Genomic DNA, 22,387 nt, shown 5'->3' with positions numbered 1-22,387 from the left:
AGGGTGGCGTGCCCTTTCCAGGTCCAGATCCTACCCCAAGTGGAGGAGTTCAAGTATCTTAGGGTCTTGTCCACGAGTGAGGGAAGAATGGAACGAGAGATCGACAGGCGGATCGGTGCAGCGTCTGCAGTGATGCGGACTTCGTATCGGTCCGTTGTGGTAAAGAAGGAGCTAAGCCGAAAGGCAAAGCTCTCAATTTGTCGATCTACGTTCCTACCCTCACCTATGGTCACGAGCTGTGGGTTCTGGTGAGGCGTTCTGGGCACATCCCACCGGGAGAACCCGAGGACGACCCAGGACATGCTGGAGAGACTACGTCTCTCGGCTGGCCTGTGAACGCCTCGCGATCCCCGCGGAAGAGCTGGATGAAGTGGCTGGGGAGAGGGAAGTCTGGGCGTCCCGACTAAAGCTACTGCCCCCGCGACCCCACCTCGGATAAGCAGTAGAAAACGGATGGGCGAATGGATGGGAAGGTCGCATCACTTTAAAATAAAAAGGGTGAGATCTTAAAATGGAAAATTAAGGGTCATGAGTTTTTGAATCCCTGTTCACATTGACCTGAAAAAAGAATGGCTGAAAATCCTGTCGGCAATGTCACTTCGTTTACCGTTGCTCCGAAATTCGTCTACTAATAGGTAATACGTGAATCGGGACATAGGCAAGTAATGCTACTCTGTTGGACAGAGTAGCGGTAAGAGAGGCTTTTAACATCGAACCATTTGAATTGTTGTTTGACATACCCAAACTGAACATTTAAATACCCATGTGCATGTCCTCTTCATATCTTCAGCTGTCCTGAAAACAGATGCCCAAACCGACAGTGTCTTACTTTTCAGTGAAAAAGTGACTTTAGGTAAACTGCCCCTAAATTGAAAACAAGTTCAGTTATTCAATGCATGTGCTTTGAGTTTAAGCTTTTTATTCTACACAGCATTTAAAGAGTGTGTTAGGTAAATTCAAGCATCAGGGAAGTGACAGACCAAGAGGAGGAGAGGCTAAAGAATATCAGGGCTCAAGACAGACAGCCAAATAGCACTCACGATGACCTTCAGGTTAAAAACAAGTGTGCACACAGATACAAATGTTCACAGGATGTGAACATAAACCATTATGCACTTCCCTTCTTACAGGGAGTCTGTCTTGGCTATTTGCCATTTTAAATGTCACAGACTCCTCCACAGGGTAATGACTGATCAACCTCAGCTGGCATCCAACATAACCTTACATAATTTCCATCCATCTATCAATTTTCCGTACCGCTTATCCTCACTCACTATAGTCAATGTTTAAATGTACCTGGCGGAAGAGGAAACAAACATTTCAATGATTCTGAAATTCAGGCTACATTTTGTTCCAATTCCAAACAAAAAGGTTGACATTTTGTAATGATGATAATGCTTGTTGAAAATGACAATCCAACATAAGAAAAAATATATATCATGCTCTCCATCTTGTATAACAAGACAGAGATAACAAGGTTCACAAAAGAGAGAATATCCTCAAAAATTGTAGGTATGATCAAAAGAATATTTATATTCACAACCTGTACATGAAATCCCAGTTCATCTCATACTGACATAGCAAGAGACGACAGACAAGCTGAATCTCAGATGCTTCTCAGCTTCTATGTGTAAGATGAGTCGTGATGCCTTGACCTATGAGAGCCATGAGCATTGGGAATTGAGAGAAAAGAGATGGCCAGCTGGTGACACATGAATATGACAAGATGGAGAGGTTGGACAAGCCCGACCAATTCAAACACTAGATAATGGTATCATCATTGCGACCAATGCATACTATATGTCAAATAGGGGCATTCGAACTCCTGAATGATTCAAAATTGTAATTCAAATTACGCACGGCAAGCCATTAAGTAAGTGTTGAGGGTTCGATTACTATTAATTTGATTTGATTACTATTTCACATAAAAGCAAAAAAAAAAAAAAATGGTAAGGTTCACCTCTCAATATAACCCAGCAGTTCAACAGGACCACAAATTAGAGCCATGAAAATAATAACTTAAGTCAACCAGCAAGTCTCTCAGGGAGATACAAACTAAACTTTTAACTAAGGACAATTGCTTTACACAGTTCGGAATGTGTATTTAATTGGCAAGTGGGTATAAAGTGCAAAGGTCCCTTGGTTGAATATCATCCTTTTCAATCATTCAACTCGTGGATAATGGTAACTTCATTCACAGTCAAAATGATATATGGCAATTTCACTTTTGATGGTAGAAATCAGAAGCACTGCAAATACTCACTAATGTTTTGCTTACAACTTACTGTCTCAACTGCTGTGGTAAACAGCACTTCTGCTAGCACTTTGCAATTAGATTTCAGAAGACAGCCAATAAATCATAATTGATTGCTTACAATTGTAGGAGCATCTTAGACATACAGTGCATAATGACAGAAATTGAGTTGCAGTGAAACACTGCATATTCCCAAAAATTCGCAAATTTGTAGATTCGTAGATTATTTTAGAACATTCTTCCTTATTCCCTGAAAATCATCAACATTACGACCAAAGGCACGTACTAGACGGTGCCTACCCGAGTGGTCGCCTCGGTAACGCGCTCTCTCATGCTGTCTTATGTTTTTGTCTTTTTCGCTCGTCTTTGGAGACATTACGCAACTTACCTATACAAGGGAAGACATTAAGGCTTCTACTCCGGAATTTCTTTCACAAAATTTCATAAATCCACACAGTTTTTTCCTCAGTTACTTACCGGCTGAGCGGCTGCGGTTTATGAAGCATGGAGGAAGCGAAGATGACGCCAGAGAGGGAAGCGTCCAGGAGTTAGGGTTAAATTAAGCTCCGACAGTGAAGATTCCGAATGCCGCTCCTGTCGATTCACCTCGCAAATCTACGCTCTGTACCCAACAAAATTGATGAAGCTCATCTTCTCACAAAGACCAGACTTCGGACATTCCGTCATTCAGTGCTTCACAGAGAAATGGCTTTGGGAACGCATCCCAGATGGCGCCGTAATGCTTCCCAGCTTCCAACTTCACCGAGCAGATCGCGACACGACGTTATCCGGGAAAACAAAAGGTGGCGGAATATACTTCTATATCACTGAAAAATGGGGCACCGACGTCACGGAGCTCAACACACACTGCAGCCCGGACTTGGAGTCACTGTTTTCGAACTGTAAGTCATTCTACTTGCCGCGCGACTTTGTTTCATTCATTCTCACTGGTGTTTACATTCCCCCCAGGCTAACATGAACACCGGCACTGCAAACGCTTGGTGACCAACAAAGTTGGAAAAAAAGCACACAGATTGACCCCTAATTGTTCTTGGGGACTTAAACAAAGCAAAACTCAACCACGAACTCCCTAAATGCAAGCAGCACATTGACTATCCCACCAGGGAAAACAACATTCTAGACCACTGCTATACCACGCTGAAGGACTCGTGCCTTGCTATTATCCGTGCAGCTTTGGGCTCGTCTGATCACTATTTAATTCACTTATTACCAACATACAGGCACAAACTTAAATGTGCAAAGCCTGTGGTGAAAACTGTGAAGAAGTGGACAAATGAAGCAAAGATGGAACTTCAAGACTGTTTAGACTGCACAGATTGGAGCGTTTCCAAAACTTCAAATAGCAGCCTGGATGAATAAAGGGACAGTGTCACATCGTATATCAATTTTTGTGTGTACCAACAAAGCAAAGTAAATTTATGTATATAGCACATTTCATACACAAGGTAACTCAAATTGCTTTACATGATTAAAAGCATTTAAAAACAAAGAAAAAAAACAGCTTCTAAACATTTTTAGAAAAACAAAAGAACAATTAAAACAACGTACAGTGCAGGTAATATTTAAAAGTGGAAATCCTCTAAAAAGCATGGGAAAAAAGAAGAGTTTTTAACCTGGACTTAACATGAACACTTGGGGTTGATGTCACTTCTTTTGGCAACTTATTCCATTTGTGTGCAGCATAATAGCTAAATGCTGCTTCACCATGTTTGCTTTGGACTCTGTGCTCCACTATTTTGACCTGACTCTGTCAATCTCAGAGCCTTACTGGGTTTATATTCCATTAGCATTTCATTCCGTATTCAGGACCTAAACCATTTAGTGATTTATAGACCACTAGCAGAACTTTAAATCTATTCTTAAGCTGACTGGAAGCTAGTGTAAAGACTTTAGAATTGGAGTAATATGCTCTGACCTCTTTGTTCTGGCCAGAACCCGAGCTGCAGCATTCTGAATGAGCTGCAGCTGTTTAATGCTCTTTTTAGGGAGTCCAGTCAGAAGATTGTTACAATAGTTAAGTCTACTTGAGATAAAAGCATGGATGAGCTTCTCCTGGTCGGCTTGACACATGCAAGTCTTCACTCTGGATATATTCTTCAAATGGTAGAAGGCAGTTTTAGTAATTGATTTCATATGACTGTTGAAAGTCAGATCCGAATCTATCAGAATACCAAGGTTTCGGACTTGGTCTTTGGTTTTTAAAGAGAGTGACTCCAGGTATTTACTAACAGCAATCCTGTTTTCTTTATTGCCAAAAACAATTATCTCAGTTTTGTTGTGGTATGATTGAAGAAAAATGTGGCTTATCCAGTTATGTTTTTTTTTTTTTACGTTCTATTTTTTAGCAGAGGCTTAATGGCAGCTACTTTAAGAGCTTTAGGAAACTCGCCTGACTGAAGTGAGCAATTGATTATTTGCTGCAAATCAGCTAACACAGACTTCGCAATAGCTCTGAAAAAGTCAGATGGTATTGAGTTAAGACAGCTCGTTGATGGTTTCAGCTGCTGAACTGTTTTTGCTAGTCTTTTGGTCAACTGTATCAAATTCTGACATGGTACATAATAGAGAGTGAGCTTGTAAACCACAACAAACAGAGTGCGATTATTGTTGAAGTTCTTACTGATGACTTCAGAAATGTGTTGCTGGCTCGCCCTGACTAACTCTTGGTTAAAATTACAAAAACTTTGTCTGAAGAAGTCAGTCAATTTGGAGTTTAGTTTTTCTCCACTTACGTTCTGCTTTCCTACACTTTGATTTAGAGGTATTTACTAACATTGTGCTCCTCCACGGTGTTCTAGGTCACCTCAAGGTTATCTTAGTTTTAATAGGAACGACAGCATTCATGACATTTGAGATTTTACAGGTAAAATTATCCAAAAGTTCATCAACAGTCTCAGCATTCACAGTTTGTGGCACAACAGTGGTTTCCATAAACCTAGTGGCGGTACTCTCATTTATGTACCTTTTCTAAATAGACATAGAGGTTGCCTGAACTTTTGGAAGAATCTATAATTCAAAGAATACACAAAAATGGTCAGAAATAGCCATATCCTTAATGTCAATTGATAGAATTTCAACATCCCTAGCGATGACCAGGTCAAAGATGTGACCTTGAGTGTGGGTTGGACTCTTAATATGTTGAGAGAGGTCTTGTATAGCAGACAGTTCTTTAGATTTTCTTTCCATGTTATTGGCAACATGAATGTTAAAGTCTCCCGTTTTGACAAAATAGTTGTAGTCAGTACAAATAACTGACAGCAGTTCTGAAAAGTCCTCCATAATTCTTTTATGGTATCATGGAGGCCTATAAATTATTAAAACAATAACCTTTGGGTCACCTTTAACTAAAAACCAGAGATATACAAAAGAGCTAAAATCACCCAGTATAATTTATTTACGCTAAAATAATGACTTAAAAGTAACAGCTATACCACCGCCTTTTTCCCCGATTCAACACACAAAATTTGCTTGTGTTGCCTCATTTCAAATGGTATTACAGCTACCTTCTGTTAACCACATTTCACAAAGACATTTTGCAAGTTCAATAACAACGAGCCGTGGTTCACTGCCAAACTTCGCCAACTTCACCAGGCTAAAGAGTACGCCTATCGGAGTGGGGACAGAGCCCTGTACAATCAGGCCAGAAACCAGCTGACAGAGGAAATTAACATTGCCAAGAGAAATTATGCAGAAAAGATGGAAACCCAGTTTGCATCAGTCTGGATTACAATCACAGACTACAAGCGACCATCCCCCCAAGTGGAGAAAAATAAAGGCCTGGCTGACGAATTGAATACCTTCTACTGCAGATTTGAAAAGGACATTTCACACACCACACCCACCCAGCCGCACTACTGACGACCACCACCACACCTCTGACTCCCCACGAACAGGATGTGAGACGTATCTTCAAACACCAAAAGATCAACAAAGCTGTGGACCCAGACCTTGTGTCCCCAACCTGCCTCAAAGTCTGCACGGTCCAGCTCGCTCCAGTCTTCACACAGATCTTCAATAAAGCTATGGAACTGTGTGAGGTACCGTCCTGTTTCAAACGCTCCATCATCATCCCAGTCCCCAAGAAACCTGCAATCTCGGGTCTGAATGAGTACAGGCCTGTCACCTTGACATCTGTGGTCATGGGGTCCTTTGAATGCATCTCCTCCAAGCTTCTCCAGTTTAGCGTGTTATGATATTTGCTGGTTTTGTGCACATGCTAAAGCATTTAAAGTATTACTCTGGCCCTATCTGGTGGCATCTTGGTTTTGCTGTTAGGTTCAATTTGTTGTTAGTGTTTTTTCCTCTGTGTTTGAGATCTGTTTTGTTGGTGGTCCTTGAATGTGCCTTGTGCACAGTCAAAAGTGAAATGGAGTATTTTTCTGCTTTTCTCTCCCAATGTATCAACTAACAGCCTGTAAAGCCTACTTGGCTGTTACAATTTGCCTGTATTCCTCAACATTTATTATTGTGCCAAAAGCCAAATCTCAATGCCAAAAGAGGAGTTTAATGACTTAATGGTGTTTGTGTACAGTTCTAGTATGCATATTTATTTTGCCCATGTGTGATATGAGGTCAGCTTGTGGTGGTGTGCTATTTAGGCTAGTATGCTAGCTAATCTTATTGATGAGCCTCATGTGATGGTAGTATGTTTGTTGATTAATTTAACTTCAGAATACAGCCGTTTATGTAACATGAGTTCATGACTGTGTACATGCTTGAAGCAAGGTGGTGTTGCTATATGATCCTTTCGGTTTTAAGTGCTTTGCTGCCATCTTGTGGCATCTACAATAAATTACAAATGCTTTTGGGGGGGTCAATTATTCACAGATTTTCGCTATTCGCGGCAGTTCTCGGTACCTATCCCCTGCGAATAGCGGGGGTTCACTGTACAATTCAAGGAGTCAAATTCTGTTACTCAGTACAATCTACTAACAACGTTCCTAAAACATACCATACCATATTGGGGAAATTATTGGACTCTAGGCTAACTGCTTGTGCCTTATCCAGGTCCAGAAATTGTACTGCTACTTTCCTAAACTCCAGACTTAGTGTCAAGACTATAAAAGCAGGGCCATTGAGGATGCCACCCCAGTGACAAGCTATTGTACCACAGAAGATTCAGTGATGCACTTCTCTGACAGCATCCATTCCGTTTGTCCCACTGTCTCCAGACATACTCAAAGGAAGCTGTAGCGGACAATTGCAAATTGAGGTGACACAGTGACTCCCCCCCTTGATAAACTGCATTCTTCTAAGCGGCCCTGCTGTGAGACTGCCCTCAAGGAGACTTCTCGTGGACCCTAAACTAATTAACATCTACCTTCAAAGTCTGAACTCCCACGCATCAAAGGCCAGATGTTTCCACTGGACCACCTGTCTGGGAATAGGAACAATTGCTGGGACAAGACGACACCCGCAGGTGTCGAGAGGAACTGCTAAGTTGAACCATGGACTCTCATTTGATGTTTAACCAAGGATAAATGTCTGTTTTGATATTTCACAAACTCTGCATACATTTTCAAAATGTATGCCTTGTTGTCTGTGTCAGTGTGTCAACTTTACAAGTGCAAGTGCGAGGTTTTGACAATTCTTTGTCTTTTGATTTGACTCCAAGCAGCATGAAATGTGATTTGAACCATAAGCAGTTGGTTTGCCAAAACTAAAGTATAAACAGTCAGTCTGATATGCTTGACCTCTGAGTAAAGAGAGTACCAAGTTGGGGTTATTTTATATTAATATATGATTTTAAACCAGTTTTATCAAATTTGTAGTCTGTATTCAAGCTGATGGGTGTGGTCTTCTCCAGGTCGTCAATCCCTCTTGCCCACGCCCCGCCCGCCTCTAGGGTATTTAACTCTTAACTCTCGCCTTCTGGTTCTCTCATATTTTTCCTCTCCTCTGACTTCTTAAGTCATGTCTTCCTGGCATATGCCAGCCACGGGCTGGCTTCGGCCACCCTTCCCCCCTGCCCTTTCTTTGTTCGGGCACACGGCTCCATAACCGCAAAGGCCGGCATGAGAACAGACTCGGCTTCCCAGCCTATCCGTGGGCCACCGCTAGGCGATCAGGGCAGCTCCTACTAAGGTACCAGGTACGCTTCTCGCCACAAAAAAGTCAGGAAGAGAAACGGTCATACTCTCCGAAGGAGGCGTGACGAACAACCATTTTTTGTCTTCCGCCTCTTTTGTTTTTCGACATTTTCCCCTTCTTCAACCAAATCTGCCTCCGTGCTCCCTGAGACATGCCCCGAGAGAGACCACCCACCAGCTTGAGCCTACGGTCGTGAGTAGACACGACAAACTTTTGCCAGACTGTACAATATTAGTGCCTAATAATTTCGGGGAAATTACTAGCTTCAGACAAAATCTCAACCTTTTCCTCTCTCTCTCTCCCCCGTCCGCACTGGACGCAGCAAACGCTCACGTTTTCAACTTTAGTCCAACACACAATATTCTATTTCCCTTTTTGTACGCCTATTTTCCTCCTTTTTATCATTATTAGTGTGGTTTTATTTCTTTAGTTAGACCCCTTTGTGTGTTTCCCTCTAGATCCCTTGTAGATGTCATTGAATATACTATACAATTCCACTCTTTGTTGTATTTTGTGTGTTCTGAGTTTAAGTAAACCTCTGTCATCTAGAACTCGAAATTTCATAAAGTGTAGCAACATTCAGATTACGAGACTGATAAAAAGGTTTCTCGTCACTTTCCCGAAATCTTATCCCCATAAAAAGTGATGTGGTGCCCCTTTACTAGATAAAATTTGTTTGATTTTAACAAACTTAAAATTACGCTAAACCGGAAGTAACGCAGGCATCGCTTCCGGCTTATTCTTTTCTCCTAAATTAATTAAATTTTTTATTTAACCCATACACACTACAAAGCAGATAGGTGTTTTATAAAACTTTCACATAACCATCTTGGGAAAAAGCAACCCAAAACATTTTTGAAAAAGGCAGGCAATTTGGAAGGGATTGGGGGGTCTGAATAAAATAATTGGATCATCAAATGCAAGCCAACCAAGAAAAGACTTAAGTCCTGTTCATTAATCGTTTTGAATAATGTTGTCTCGTTCAAATAAAACAGCTGCTATTACGATATAGCCATGCTATTCGCCATTATTGTTTCGGTTTGTTTCTAAACTCCACTACTTCCTTAAAACAGCAACAAATAATATGAGTCTGATGTAATATGAGTATGAAGTCTGGTGAGATGGATTAGTCAGATTAAAAAACCTGTTTTCTCACTCGTCAAATGCAGGTGCAGTGAAGTGATAGTTTGAAGAGTACTGTTCAGGAAACAGAGTCATGCATCAAGAGACTGCCTCATTTAAAAGTGAGTTATCTGCTTGCGGCATAAGTACTCATTTTTATGTTTTGACAAAGACAACTTTTGGGAAATACTAATACTACATCCTTGCATCCTTCTTATAAAATGGTGACTGGAGCTTTCATGGTGGGCATCTTTATTACCACCAATTTCATCTATACATTTTGAAAATAGCCACAACTTGAACTGTAACAAAAATGTAGCTGCAGAATTGTTTTGATGACCTCTAAATTAAACCAAACCACAAACCAAATTAATCTGGAAAGGTCTAAAGGAAGTACAGCTGCATAAACAATCCTTAAATCTTTAGAGGATTTTGAAATATTAACAAAAGCGCTTACAGGTACATCATTTTGCAGCAGATGTCTCTTGGAGAGAATGAGCGCATGGTAATGCGTTGTGTGTACGCCTTCGTTTCACTTGTAGTATAGTTACCAGCATTCATCTTTTACATATTCATTTATGTGTGTATGCAAGTGATCATGCAAAATGCAGTACAGAACCATTACCCTAAAGTGTCTGAGACTATTTTTAAGCACTTATCTTCTCCTGTCATGAAAAGAAATGGGACTTACAGATCTTGTGCTTCCCTTTCATTGGGAATTTCACCAGCAGCTCCTGGGGGTAACTGCAGATGAAGACAAATGGGGACGCAGACTCCTCGCATGTATTAGGGAACTGTGGGTAGAAATGGAGAGAAATAGCATTAAAATGTTGATTGTCAATGTACATATTATTCACAGAATGTTAAAGCTTGTGATGCCCAGTATCGGTGTAATGAATCATTCAGCGTTCATGCTCATCATGACAGCTGATACCAGGCTCTTATGGACAGTAACATGTAGCTATACATGGGAATAAGACAACGTGTATTAAAACAAACACCAACCACACGCCATGAGGCTTTTTCAGATTCAGCAATAAATACATTATTACCGGTAATTTTTCACAAATATTGCGTGCAAAACAAATTTGTAATAATGTGAAGCTTTTTTTCTGAGACCAGAGACAAAGGGAAACCTATTTCTCTACGTGTTATTGATTGGTCTCTCAGGTGAGAGTAGGGAATTGACTGACACAGTGACAAAGGAGTCATCTTTTCCATCACTGGCAGCCAATGTCTCTTAGTTCATCCAATTTCCCCCGGTGCTATCAGATAGTGCCCATGATTGCATCTCGGCAGCCAGGAAGCGGCTCTCTTCCTGACAGCATGCTTCCACTCCCCCACACCTCCCCTTTCACTTAATCACAGCTTCTCTGTCTCCCTCAAAGGAGCACTGAAGGTTGTGACAAATTTGGGGCTTTTAGGGGAGATCATCAGAGTCAGTAACCCAACCATATGGTCTCTGACAAACTGGGAAGAGGTGATGGAGATATTCATTTCAGATTACAGTCCGTGACCGTCGATCAGAGTGCAATACACAACTGATAAAATATGTAAACACTTAAGAGTAGTCAAAGATAAATGGTGACTCAAGTCAAGTCCTTTGTCTCCTTCATCCTATAGCACATTCCAATTAAATTCGGGTCCTGTGGTCAAGTACACACTCTGCAGTTTAAAACATTTCTTACAGTCCTTGAGTAAATTGATCTGTGATTTAAAAGAGGTTCTAAAAGGTGAAGGTTGTGAGACTATAATGAAATAGGTTGGTTGTACTTGTTTGTGGGCCAAAAAAGGAACAATAAAATGAACCTACTAAAAACCTACTAAAAATATTGCGGGTTTTTTCTCTCTCTCTCTTTATAAAGGCCACTGGGAGTTGTTTTTAGAGCTACTGACCTCTATTTAACTTATTAAAAACACAGTGAGCCACCAAATATTGTAACCCTCAACCCTTTTAAAAATGTGTTTTAATCCTGAGTAAAGACAGTTCTTATGTTAGGCACTTTATTTTCCTTAATTTTTTAAATCCTAGTGGAAAACAATACCTCAAAGTACAATAGATCATTTTACACTTGAAACTATGTGAGTCCCATGATGCACATGTCTGGAAGCAATGAGTCCTAACCCTGATACAATGAGTCTCTGCAATTATCATCACGGAATACGAATACAGTAATCCTACGCTATATCCCGGTTCTTGCTTCGCTGTCCCGCTATATTGCAGATTTTTATCACTTGTTAAAAAACATTTTTTATACTGCTTGTACAATATTTTTGTGCTATCCATTGCTCTCTCAATTTATTGTGTTCAGTTTTTTAATGTAATTTTTTTAGGACAATATAGCTTTCCAAAAACTATCACAACAAACAATAGTATCTATGTTTTCTATGCCACTAATATAGTGATATTAGAGCATAATAATTCAAGTACTTCCATTTTAGGAAACAATTAATTCAAAGAATATATTGAACATTGGCATTGTAGAACAATAAACAAAATATCTTAGATGAATAAAAATAAATAAAACAGACTCTGTTCACAAAAATTGCACTTGAACAAACATTTGGCACAGATTACACTCATTAATGCCTTTACAGGCAATTTACTGCCAATCAAGTTTCCAGTCGCAAAGTGCAAAGTATAGCAACATTAATAACAGCACAATAAGTAGGACAAAAGCAACCTGTTTTGATTCAAGATTTGTACTACTTTTCAAAAGTCTGCAGCCTTTCTTTAAACGCTGCTTTGTCAACATATTCAGTGGCTATATCTCTTACAATACTAATGCTATACTGTATATAATGTGAGCAAATGTGCGCCATATACGCTGTCGCGTTTATATTTCCATTTTTGGGCAAAGGGTTCCATAACTGCAAGCTGACGGTAAACGGGAAATGTCCCACGGTGTTTTTTATTCCCAGTTGAAGAAATTGGGTGGGGTGGTTGTACATAAAATTTATTTTGTCACTTTGAAGTTTTAAGTTGCGTTGTCTTTGATGAATCCAAAATGTTCCCATATCGTCACAGTGGCGTTAGGCTTTGGAACTAATTCAGTTTATGCCACTCAACTTTCTGTAACTGTGCAGCTACCGGCTCACCGTCAGAATACGGGTACGGGTACGCTAGTGCCCGGATTTGAAAAGCACGCGCAGACACACACAAATTTACACGCGGACGGACAAACACACACACACACACACACACACACACACACACACAAACACAGAGGCATGCACACGGTCAATCAGAGGGAGGGTCCTGCCTCATTCTTTACCATTTCTGATTGGTTTAAGACCAGATGGCTTTCATGTGTCACATTTCTTTTCTTCCTCAAATGGCTGGGCGTATATGTGGACCCTCTTTTTTTTTTTTTTTAAACCGCACAGAAATTAGGGCAAATATGCGACCAAATTAGTCACACTATAGTAACGTCTTGTCAAAAATAACAACTTGTTGTGTATCTATAATACCATGATGCAGTTGTACATTTATATGGGTTTGCTGTCACAATGGCCCTCCAAGGGAAACCATCAATACAATGTGGCTTGCAACAAGAATGAGTTTGAAAACCCAGCTCTAGGACCACCATGGGTGGTCAACTGGTCCTCCGCTAGGTTTCAAAGAAACTATGTGATTTACATAATTCAGACAAATTTTTATGAAATTAAGTTAATTTTATTTTCAAGTTATTAGTATATAATAAGGTATTGTTAATGCAGCCCTATCGGGGGCACAAGTCAGTGCAAACTGGAGGCTGGTCCCAAGCCCGGATAAATGCAGAGGGTTGCGTCAGGAAGGGCATCCGGCTTAAAACTTTGCCAAACAAATATGAGCGTTCATCCAAAGAATTCCATACCGGATCCCTCGTGGCCCAGGTTAACAACATCCGCCACCGGCGCCGTCAACCTGCAGGGCGCCGTTGGAAATTCAGCTACTGTGGGTCGAAGTCAAAGAAGAAGAAGAAGAGGTGGAAAGCGGGTTTTTCGGCTGAAAGAGAAGAGGAAAGCACAGAGCCTAGAACTGAATGTGGGGACTATGACAGGAAAATCTTGGGAGTTGGTTGAAATGATGATTAGGAGAAAGATTGATATATTGTGTGTCCAGGAGACCAGGTGGAAAGGCAGTAAGGCTAGAAGTTTAGGGGCAGGGTTTAAATTATTTTACCATGGTGTAGAAGAGAAATGGAGTCGGGGTTATTTTAAAAGAATAGTTGGCTAAGAATGTCTTAGAGGTGAAAAGAGTGAGATCAGATCGAGTGATGAGGCTGAAACTTGAAATTGAGGGTTTTATGTGTAATGTGATTAGTGGCTATCCCCCACAGGTAGGATGTGACCTAGAGGTGAAAGAGAAATTCTGGAAGGAGCTAGACGAAGTAGTTCTGAGCGTCCCAGACAGAGAGAGAGTCGTAATTGGTGCAGATTGTAATGGACATGTTGGTGAAGGTAATTGGGGTGATGAAGAAGTGATGGGTAAGTACGACATCCAGGAAAGGAACTTGGAGGGTCAGATGGTGGTAGACTTTGCAACAAGGATGCAAATGGCTGTAGTGAACACTTTTTTCCAGAAGAGGCACGAACATAGGGTGACCTACAAGAGCGGAGGTAGAAGCACGCAGGTGGATTACATCTTGTGCAGACGATATAATCTGAAGGAGTTTACCAACTGTAAGGTAGTGGTAGGGTAGAGTGTGGCTAGACAGCATAGGATGGTGGTGTGTAAGATGACTCTGGTGGTGGGGAGGAAGATTAGGAAGACAAAGGCAGAGAACAGAACCATGTGGTGGAAGTTGAGACAGGACGAGTGTTGTGCAGCTTTTCGGGAAGAGGTGAGACAGGCTCTCGGTGGACGGGAGGAGCATCCAGAAGACTGGACCACTGCAGCCAAGGTGATCTGAGAGGCAGGCAAGAGAGTACTTTGTGTATCTTCTGGAAGGAAAGGAGAGAAGGAGACTTGGTGGTGGAACCTCACAATACAGGAAATCATACAAGGAAAAAGGTTAGCTAAGACACTGAGAGGACAGAGGAGAGGCGAAAGGAATACATTGAGATGCAACACTGGGCGAAGGTAGAGGTGGCAAAGGCCAAACAAGGGGCATATGATGACATGTATGGCAGGTTGGACACTAAAGAAGGAGAAAAAGGATCTATACAGGATGGCCAGACAGAGGGATAGAGATGGGAAGGATGTGCAACAGGTTAGGGTGATTAAGGATAGAGATGGAAATATGTTGACTGGTGCCAGCAGTGTGCTAGCAAAATGGAAAGAATACTTCGAGGAGTTGATGAATGAGGAAACTGAGAGAGAAGGGAGAGTAGAAGAGGCAAGTGTGGTGGACCAGGAAGTGGCAATGATTAGTAAGGGGGAAGTTAGAAAGGCATTAAAGAGGGTGAAAAATGGAAAGGCAGTTGGTCCTGATGACATTCCTGTGGAGGTATGGAAGCATCTAGGAGAGGTGGCTGTGGAGTTTTTGACCAGCTTGTTCAATAGAATTCTAGCGGGTGAGAAGATGCCTGAGGAATGGAGGAAAAGTGTTCTGGTGCCCATTTTTAAGAACAAAGGTGATGTGCAGAGCTGTGGGAACTATAGAGGAATAAAGTTGATGAGCCACACAATGAAGTTATGGGAAAGAGTAGCGGAGGCTAGAATCAGGACAGAAGTGAGTATTTGCTCAGGGATCAGCCCTGAGCTCCTTCCTGTTTGCAGTGGTGATGGATAGGCTGACAGATGAGGTTAGACCTGAATCCCCGTGGACCATGTTTGCAGATGACATTGTGATCTCCAGTGAAAGCAGGGAGCAGCTAGAGGAACAGTTAGAAAGATGGAGGCATGCACTGGAAAGAAGAGGAATGAAGATTTGCCTAAGTAAAACAGAATATATGTGCATGAATGAGAGGGGTGGTGGGGGAAGAGTGAGGCTACAGGTAGAAGCGATAGCAAGGGTGGAGGACTTTAAATACTTGGGGTCAACCGTCCAGAGCAATGGTGAGTGTGGTCAGGAAGTGAAGAAACAGGTCCAAGCAGGTTGGAACGGGTGGAGGAAGGTGTCAGGTGTGTTATGTGACAGAAGAGTCTTTGCTAAAATGAAGGGCAACGTTTATAAAACAGTGGTGAGGCCAGCCATGATGTACGGATTAGAGACAGTGGCACTGAAGACACAACAGGAAGCAGAGTTGGAAGTGGCGGAAATGAAGATGTTGAGGTTCACTCTCGGAGTGACCAGGTTGGATAAAATTAGAAATGAGCTCATAAGAGGGACAGCCAAGGTTCGATGTTTTGGAGACAAAGTTAGAGAGAGCAGACTTCGATGGTTTGGGCACATCCAGAGGAGAAATAGTGAGTATATTGGTAGAAGGATGATGAAGATGGAGCTGCCATGCAAGAGAGCTAGAGGAAGACCAAAGAGAAGGTTGATGGATGTCGTGAGGGAAGACATGATGGCAGTTGGTGTTCGAGAGGAGGATGCAGGAGATAGGCTTACATGGAAAAGGATGACGCGCTGTGGCGACCCCTAACGGGACAAGCCGAAAGGAAAAGAAGAAGAAGTATATAATAAGGTATTGTAATTTTGTTAAATAAATGTGCACATACTTTGCTCAAAACTACTTGTCACACACACACACATCAAACATCACTAGTGTGGCATAAGCCACAACCTGCGTGGTGGACAACCCATCATCTTGACCTGCTCTGTTGATATACAGTGAGAATACATATATAATTATGATAAATATATCTGATTTGTAAAAAAAAAAGTGTGATAATTTTTACTTGATTTGTAGGGTTAGGTGTGTTATTTGTAATAAAAATGCATTTGTTAGCAATTTATGGTCTTAAATTTTATTAAAAAGAAATGAGCTGTTAAATGTATTGCAAGGACCAGCTGTCCACATTTCTGAGGACCAGTTGTCCTAGGTATGCACTTTTGAGGACCAGTTGTCCGAGGACCAGTTGTCCATCCACCATTCCATACAGTACCCCAACAAAGGGTATTCAAAAGACTGGGAACAGGCATGCACATATTGATTCTTTACAAGGTGCCATAACATGCATATTTACAGTAGTTATTTTTGCAGAGCCATGGGAACAGGTATTGTTTGACAACTTTGTTATTATTTTATCCCACCAAGGGAGTAGTTGTGCAAACATATCATTTGACCGCGGTGGTCCTGCTCATAGTGAAAGTATCAAAGAGCAATGACAGTAGCCTGAAGTAAATGGGACCTCAAGCACATGAAGTGGAATATTGCATACCACAGAGTATGCACTCATGTCATCTCAGACAGACGAAACAGAAGAATTGATAACCACACCTTAAGGAAATGAGCCTCAAGATGGCTGTGTGCTCTAAGGTACTGAAGAAAACAAAATGGTGCATGGTCCTAAATTCAGATTGAACCAGCATAGCAGTAGAAAAGTGTGTTCATGTGAATCCCCACCCTCCAGTTATCTACTTTTTTCATCATCCATTAACTAATTAGCATTTAAAGCTAATGAATGTGCTACTTTGCCTCACTACCTCCCCCATCGAGTTGTTTCAATTTCACGTTAATCAAAAGGGCACTTAACATTGTGGTTGAGTGACAAGACTTTGCTAGAGCACTCCATATTCATCAGCAAGGAAGGATCTAACAGAGTGAGAGAAGACTTGCTTAGAAATTCAATTGATGTTTGAAACACAAAGACACACGCACGGACGTACACACGCAGGCAGGAAGGCACGCACACACACACACACACGCACAGTAGAATATTAATTAGATTCACATGAAAATATTGCTGGTGAGGATAACTGTCAAATCAAATTCATTAATTAATAGGTGTTCCAAGTCACAGTCGCAGTTCCTCAAATAACTATCATTTGTACGTGGGTATTTTAGGTTGTAGCACCAAAAATCTGAGACTGTGCAGTCCTTCTGACCTGAGCATTAAAAATGCTCTGCTTGAGTTTTACAACCAATTACAGATGATTCTTCACAAAATACAGATACATCATGGGTTACAGTTATGCAGGTGGCAACAAACTTTAAGTGGATTCTGCAATTTAACAAAAGTTTATAAAAGATTATTTACACAAACAATACTGAATATAACCACAACATCAAGAGACAGTAAATTCAATCAAATCCATCCAACCATTTTCCATACCGTTTATCCTCACTAGGGTTGCGGGCGTGCTGGAGCCTATCTCAGATGATTCTGGGCGAGGGGCGGTGTACACCCTGAACTGGTCGCCAGCCAATCGCAGGGCACATATAAACAACCAACCATTCGCAGTCACATTCACACCTACGGGGAATTTAGAGTCTTCACTTATCCTCCGGAGTACCTGGAGAAAACCCATGCAGGCAGGGGGAGAGCATGCAAACTCCACACAGGCGAGGCCAGATTTGAACCTGGGTCCTGAGAACTGTGAGGCAGATGTGCTAACCAGTCAGTCACCGTGCCACTCAATAAAATCTTCACTGATAAGTTCACTTGGATTCTTTAATAAGGGACAGTGCAACACCCTCATAACAAGGTCTAATAGTAAATAGTAGGCTAATTAATTATTGCTTCTTGAAAATGATAGGTGTTAATATGGTAGGGGCAGGGAAAATGCACATACTGTGCATTTTACACGGCAAACATTTGGGAAACGGGTCATTTGGAAATGACAGTTGATTTTCACTTTTCATCTAAAAGCTCAAACAAGTCTCAGAAAATGAGGGAATTGTGCCTGCCAATATGTATACCAATGTGCTTGCTAAAATTCTTGTTTTTTCTTTATGTCTGTTTAGATTCTGAGTCATCCAAGTCATGCTAAGCCGCAAAGTTTGAAATGAGACAACTGGACTCTTCTTGTGGAATATGTTGCAATTTTGTTCTTGTTTTTTGAAAACACTCAAAAATGACTGGCAATTATGCAATTGGTCTAACGATTTGTTATATACGCTCGTCCAACAGGTCTATGTGTACTGCAGCATTACAATGTCCAGTTCAGTTGCATTACTTACGTGAATCAAATTATTCTTGTAACAAAGGGTATTCAAAAGACACGTTCAGTTGGTGTGCAAGTGGGTAGTCTGCAAGTGTTATGTACCTTTACGATGTGCTATCGCTGGAGAGCACTTTCAGTAATGTTTTTAAAATGTTGTCGTCTCGATGTTTTATCTCTCAAAAAACAGTCACAAAAATCTTTGCTGTTATTACTAAATTGTTGTTGTGTAAATGTACCTAACATTCAAACCAGGCACCAGTAAGTAGCAAGGTTTAGCGTGCGCATTGTTTAAACCCTTTAATTAATCCTATTCTGTGCACACTATTAGTCTGTGGCTCTGTGTAATGTACCATTGGTTAGTAATAACTTGGCTCTTTACAAAAGTAGAAAATTCAGAGCCATTTCTTTGAGGCAAGGAAGAGAAACTCCATGCATGTCAAATAACAGCTCAACAAGCTAAACAGTGTACCCTCTTCCAGCTTTCTACAATGTCTCTCTCTCTCTGACTCCACTCAGCTGCTGTCAGCAATTAAGGGCAGCAGAAACAAGTAATCTCCTTCTGGGCGACAGGACCAGACCAGAACAGGCATGTGGAGAGGGCTATGCTGCAGGGGGGAGGAGAGGAAGTGGCATTGGTGTGTGTGTGTGTGCACCCGCATGTGTGTATGTGTGTGTGTGTGTGTGTGTGTGTGTGTGTGTGGCTGGCCCCAGTCAGGCACTGCTTGGCTGCACACAATCTCAGCCCAATAAAAAGGCCTTCATTGGCAGGGAGAAACTGAGCCAGACGGGCTGGGAGCATGTGGCTTTTAAAAATGAGTAGCGTGGATTGAAGCAGGAAGGGGAGTGTGAGGGGGGAGAATAAAGAGACAGGGAACTAGAGAGTAAACATAAAGAATGTGATATGGTGAGAAGGACAGACTATAACAGGAAAGGGTGGGTGAGGAGGTTGAAACAAAAAGGCAGATGTTGATGGATACAAAAATACATATAGTGACTCTTCCTGGAAGCACTGCTTAACCAGTCCTGTCAAGGCTGTTTATTTCACCAGGGGAGGAAGAAACAGATGGGTAGTCTGAGATATGAGTTACATGCGGGAGGTGAAAGGGTGTTGTTGGGAACTGTGCGCAGAAGCAATTGTACACCAAATGTTCTTTAATCCATCATGTTCAGTAAGCGACACAAGCCTGTTATTTTGCATTCATCAACCCTTCTCACAGAACACAGCTGTCTGCAGGAAGCTTCACTGTAACTGCTGTTTATGTCATTGCACGCTATAGCATGATTATTTGTTTTTCCATTGCTGCACAAGAATAGACGACAGCACATGTAAACAAGGAAACTCAAACAGAGTGCCTGTAATAGAAACATAAAGGATAGCTGATTTGTTGTACTTTACATCTCAGTTAAATATTTGCGTCAGTCTTGTTTTAGTCTTCTAATCTACATTACTCGTTCAGTGATTTTAGAGCTACTCCAAAATATGGCTACTTCAATGTGAACAGGTAGTTCATTGCAAATTATTCGTCATTGATGAATCTCAAGCACAAGTTGGATGTGATGCATGGTGATGATTAAAAATTAAACAGTCCTGCACCGACAGAATCAACTGGTGTCAATTTCGAGAGTGAACATTAATTTATCTGGGAGTCTCAAAGACCAGCTTCAGAACTTTTACATTTTTAATAACCATACCAGAGAGGAAAAAAGGGAGCTTTCCTTTTTAGAAGCTTTTATTACTGTGCATGTGCAACTTAATTAACATTTCACTCCACAAAAGGGATACATATATTAAGATAGTTGTAGCTGGTCAACGGAGGGTGCTAGTAGTGGTCACCACGTTACTATTCCTGAAGACAAAAGATTAATATAAATATTGATAATACAAAATATACAGAAATATATGTACAGTTGACCCTTGCATATTCGCAGTTCGGCAACGGCAGATTAACTTATTCGCAGATTTTTAATAAGAGATTTTTCTTTTTTTTGGGTGAGGGAAAACGACCACCGTTTTGCATAGAAAATGCTTTTTGGCATTATTTTACCATGGATTTTCGCTATTCAGGATCAAGCCGGGTCCACTGTATAACTACTACAAGATGAGCAGGATAAAAAGTATATAGCTGATGATGAGTAAAGTTGTTTCATCTATCTCTGTTGTCTAAGATCATGATGCACTTCTGGTCTGTGCTGCACATACATACTCGTGTCTCAAATCATCTTTTCCCGTTGAAAAGAATGGAAATGACATGAATCTGTTTGTTCAAGAGACCACAGCTGGAATTACTCTTATAGTGATTTGGTGTGGTCGTGCTTACTAAATCATGTTACAGACACACAGTCGAATGACGATGTCACTCATCGCTCTTGTTTGAAATACTTACAAAACTTGATTTAAGATAAGACTAAAATGTTAATAGTATGATTATTGTTTCTGGCATAATTTCTATACAACAGAAACATTGACAACATATTTACATTGCAATGTGTTACAACATTATCTATCAAGTTTCCATACAGTAAACCAGCATCAAATGTTAATATTTCCTAGGTCAAACCTGTATTCTCCCTAATTAATGTCGACACTGTAAAACAGACGATACTGTAAAAACAATGTCCCTAAAAGTTGTCCCTTTGGTTACACAGAAATCTTGAGGGATCATTCTTTTTTTCTTCCGCTACATCGATTTGTGCCGTATCATGATACTATAGTAATCATTGGCAAAACATGGTGAATTGAGAGTGAACCTGCGATTTTCATCCCTCAAAGTCCTTAAGTGCAGTTAGGAATCAATTTAATGCATGTCCCTGGAGTACAATCAATGCTAAAATACCTCTCGATGGCCTTTTAGCAGGCTATAGCTTTTCAATGTCCAAAATCAACAGCTATGTTGAAAGAAGTAAATTCACCACCCCAGTGACAAGCTACTGTGCTTAGGTAAATGATTTAGCTTTGAGAATACACTTCAACATAATACCTGAAAATGCCTGTAAAAAAACATTACTGTTTCTGTGCATTCAACTCTAAGAGTCTGAAAGATTTATAGAAATGGCCAAAGTGTAATTATTATGTGGAATGTTGAGCCCACATTCTGCTGCAAGAGGTATTTTCATCAATTGTATGTGTTCTTGTGTGCATAACAATTCAGCTCTGGCAGAATTTTGGTTGAAAGCCAGCCACAGATTAGCCCTTCAGCTAGCACTAGGACTGTCGTGCTGACAGGTGCAGTAAAGCCATGTGGTTTCGCAAAGAGATTCACACAGACTTTCTTGCAAAGCTTAGTTCTACTTTCCCAGCCATGTTTATGACTTCACCTCCCGCAGTGGCCCTCTGGCAAGAAGCAAACAAGACTGCCTGACAACAGGGTAAGTTTTTAAGTCTCAAAGAGGTAACCGTGGGAACTTTCTAAGGGAGAGTATTCTCTCTTTCAGTCATTTAACCATCTGCTTGCCAACTGTTGAAATGATGACTAAATTCTGAAGAAAAGACTGTATCGCAAGACACAATGCACAGCATGCTCACTGGTTTCCTGTACAACACATACTTAAACACTGCAAGGACACAGCTTCCAAACCCTGACTTCAAATAAAAGAATCCAGAGAATCCAAGTCCTTAAAACCTCTCAGTTTCCACCAAATCTTTTCTTTTTAGAAATCAGACCCACAAACCCAGCTCTTCGTAGCACAGGTGCGGTCAGCAAAAAAGCTGTCATGTTCCCAAAAGTAACAAAGCATTTCACAGCAGGCATATGATTTCATAACATGGAAATTGAGGGGAGTTTATGAACATGCGCAGTCTCTAAAGGGGGGTAGTTTCTTTGATGTTCAGTTGTAGCCTTCCCATGTGTGTTCACTCAAACACTGTGGAAATGTAACTTTCAAAGACAACCACGGGAGGACTTTAGAAGAAATCCCTTGATTT

At 41.0% G+C, this 22,387-nt stretch overlaps 1 protein-coding gene across 1 annotated transcript in view; it reads right to left on the bottom strand.

Annotated features, from left to right (window-relative positions):
- trip4 (thyroid hormone receptor interactor 4) overlaps positions 1–22,387 on the bottom strand; it is a 131,584-nt gene that overhangs the window by 79,040 nt on the left and 30,157 nt on the right. Inside the window, exon 12 of the mRNA XM_061760750.1 lies at positions 10,179–10,281. Within this exon, the coding sequence (XP_061616734.1) occupies positions 10,179–10,281 (103 nt within the window). The remainder of the gene's footprint in view (positions 1–10,178; positions 10,282–22,387) is intronic.

This window comes from Phyllopteryx taeniolatus, chromosome 2, assembly GCF_024500385.1.
Source record: "Phyllopteryx taeniolatus isolate TA_2022b chromosome 2, UOR_Ptae_1.2, whole genome shotgun sequence".
Lineage (NCBI taxonomy): Eukaryota > Metazoa > Chordata > Actinopteri > Syngnathiformes > Syngnathidae > Phyllopteryx > Phyllopteryx taeniolatus.
This window is presented reverse-complemented; position numbering and strand designations above follow the sequence as displayed.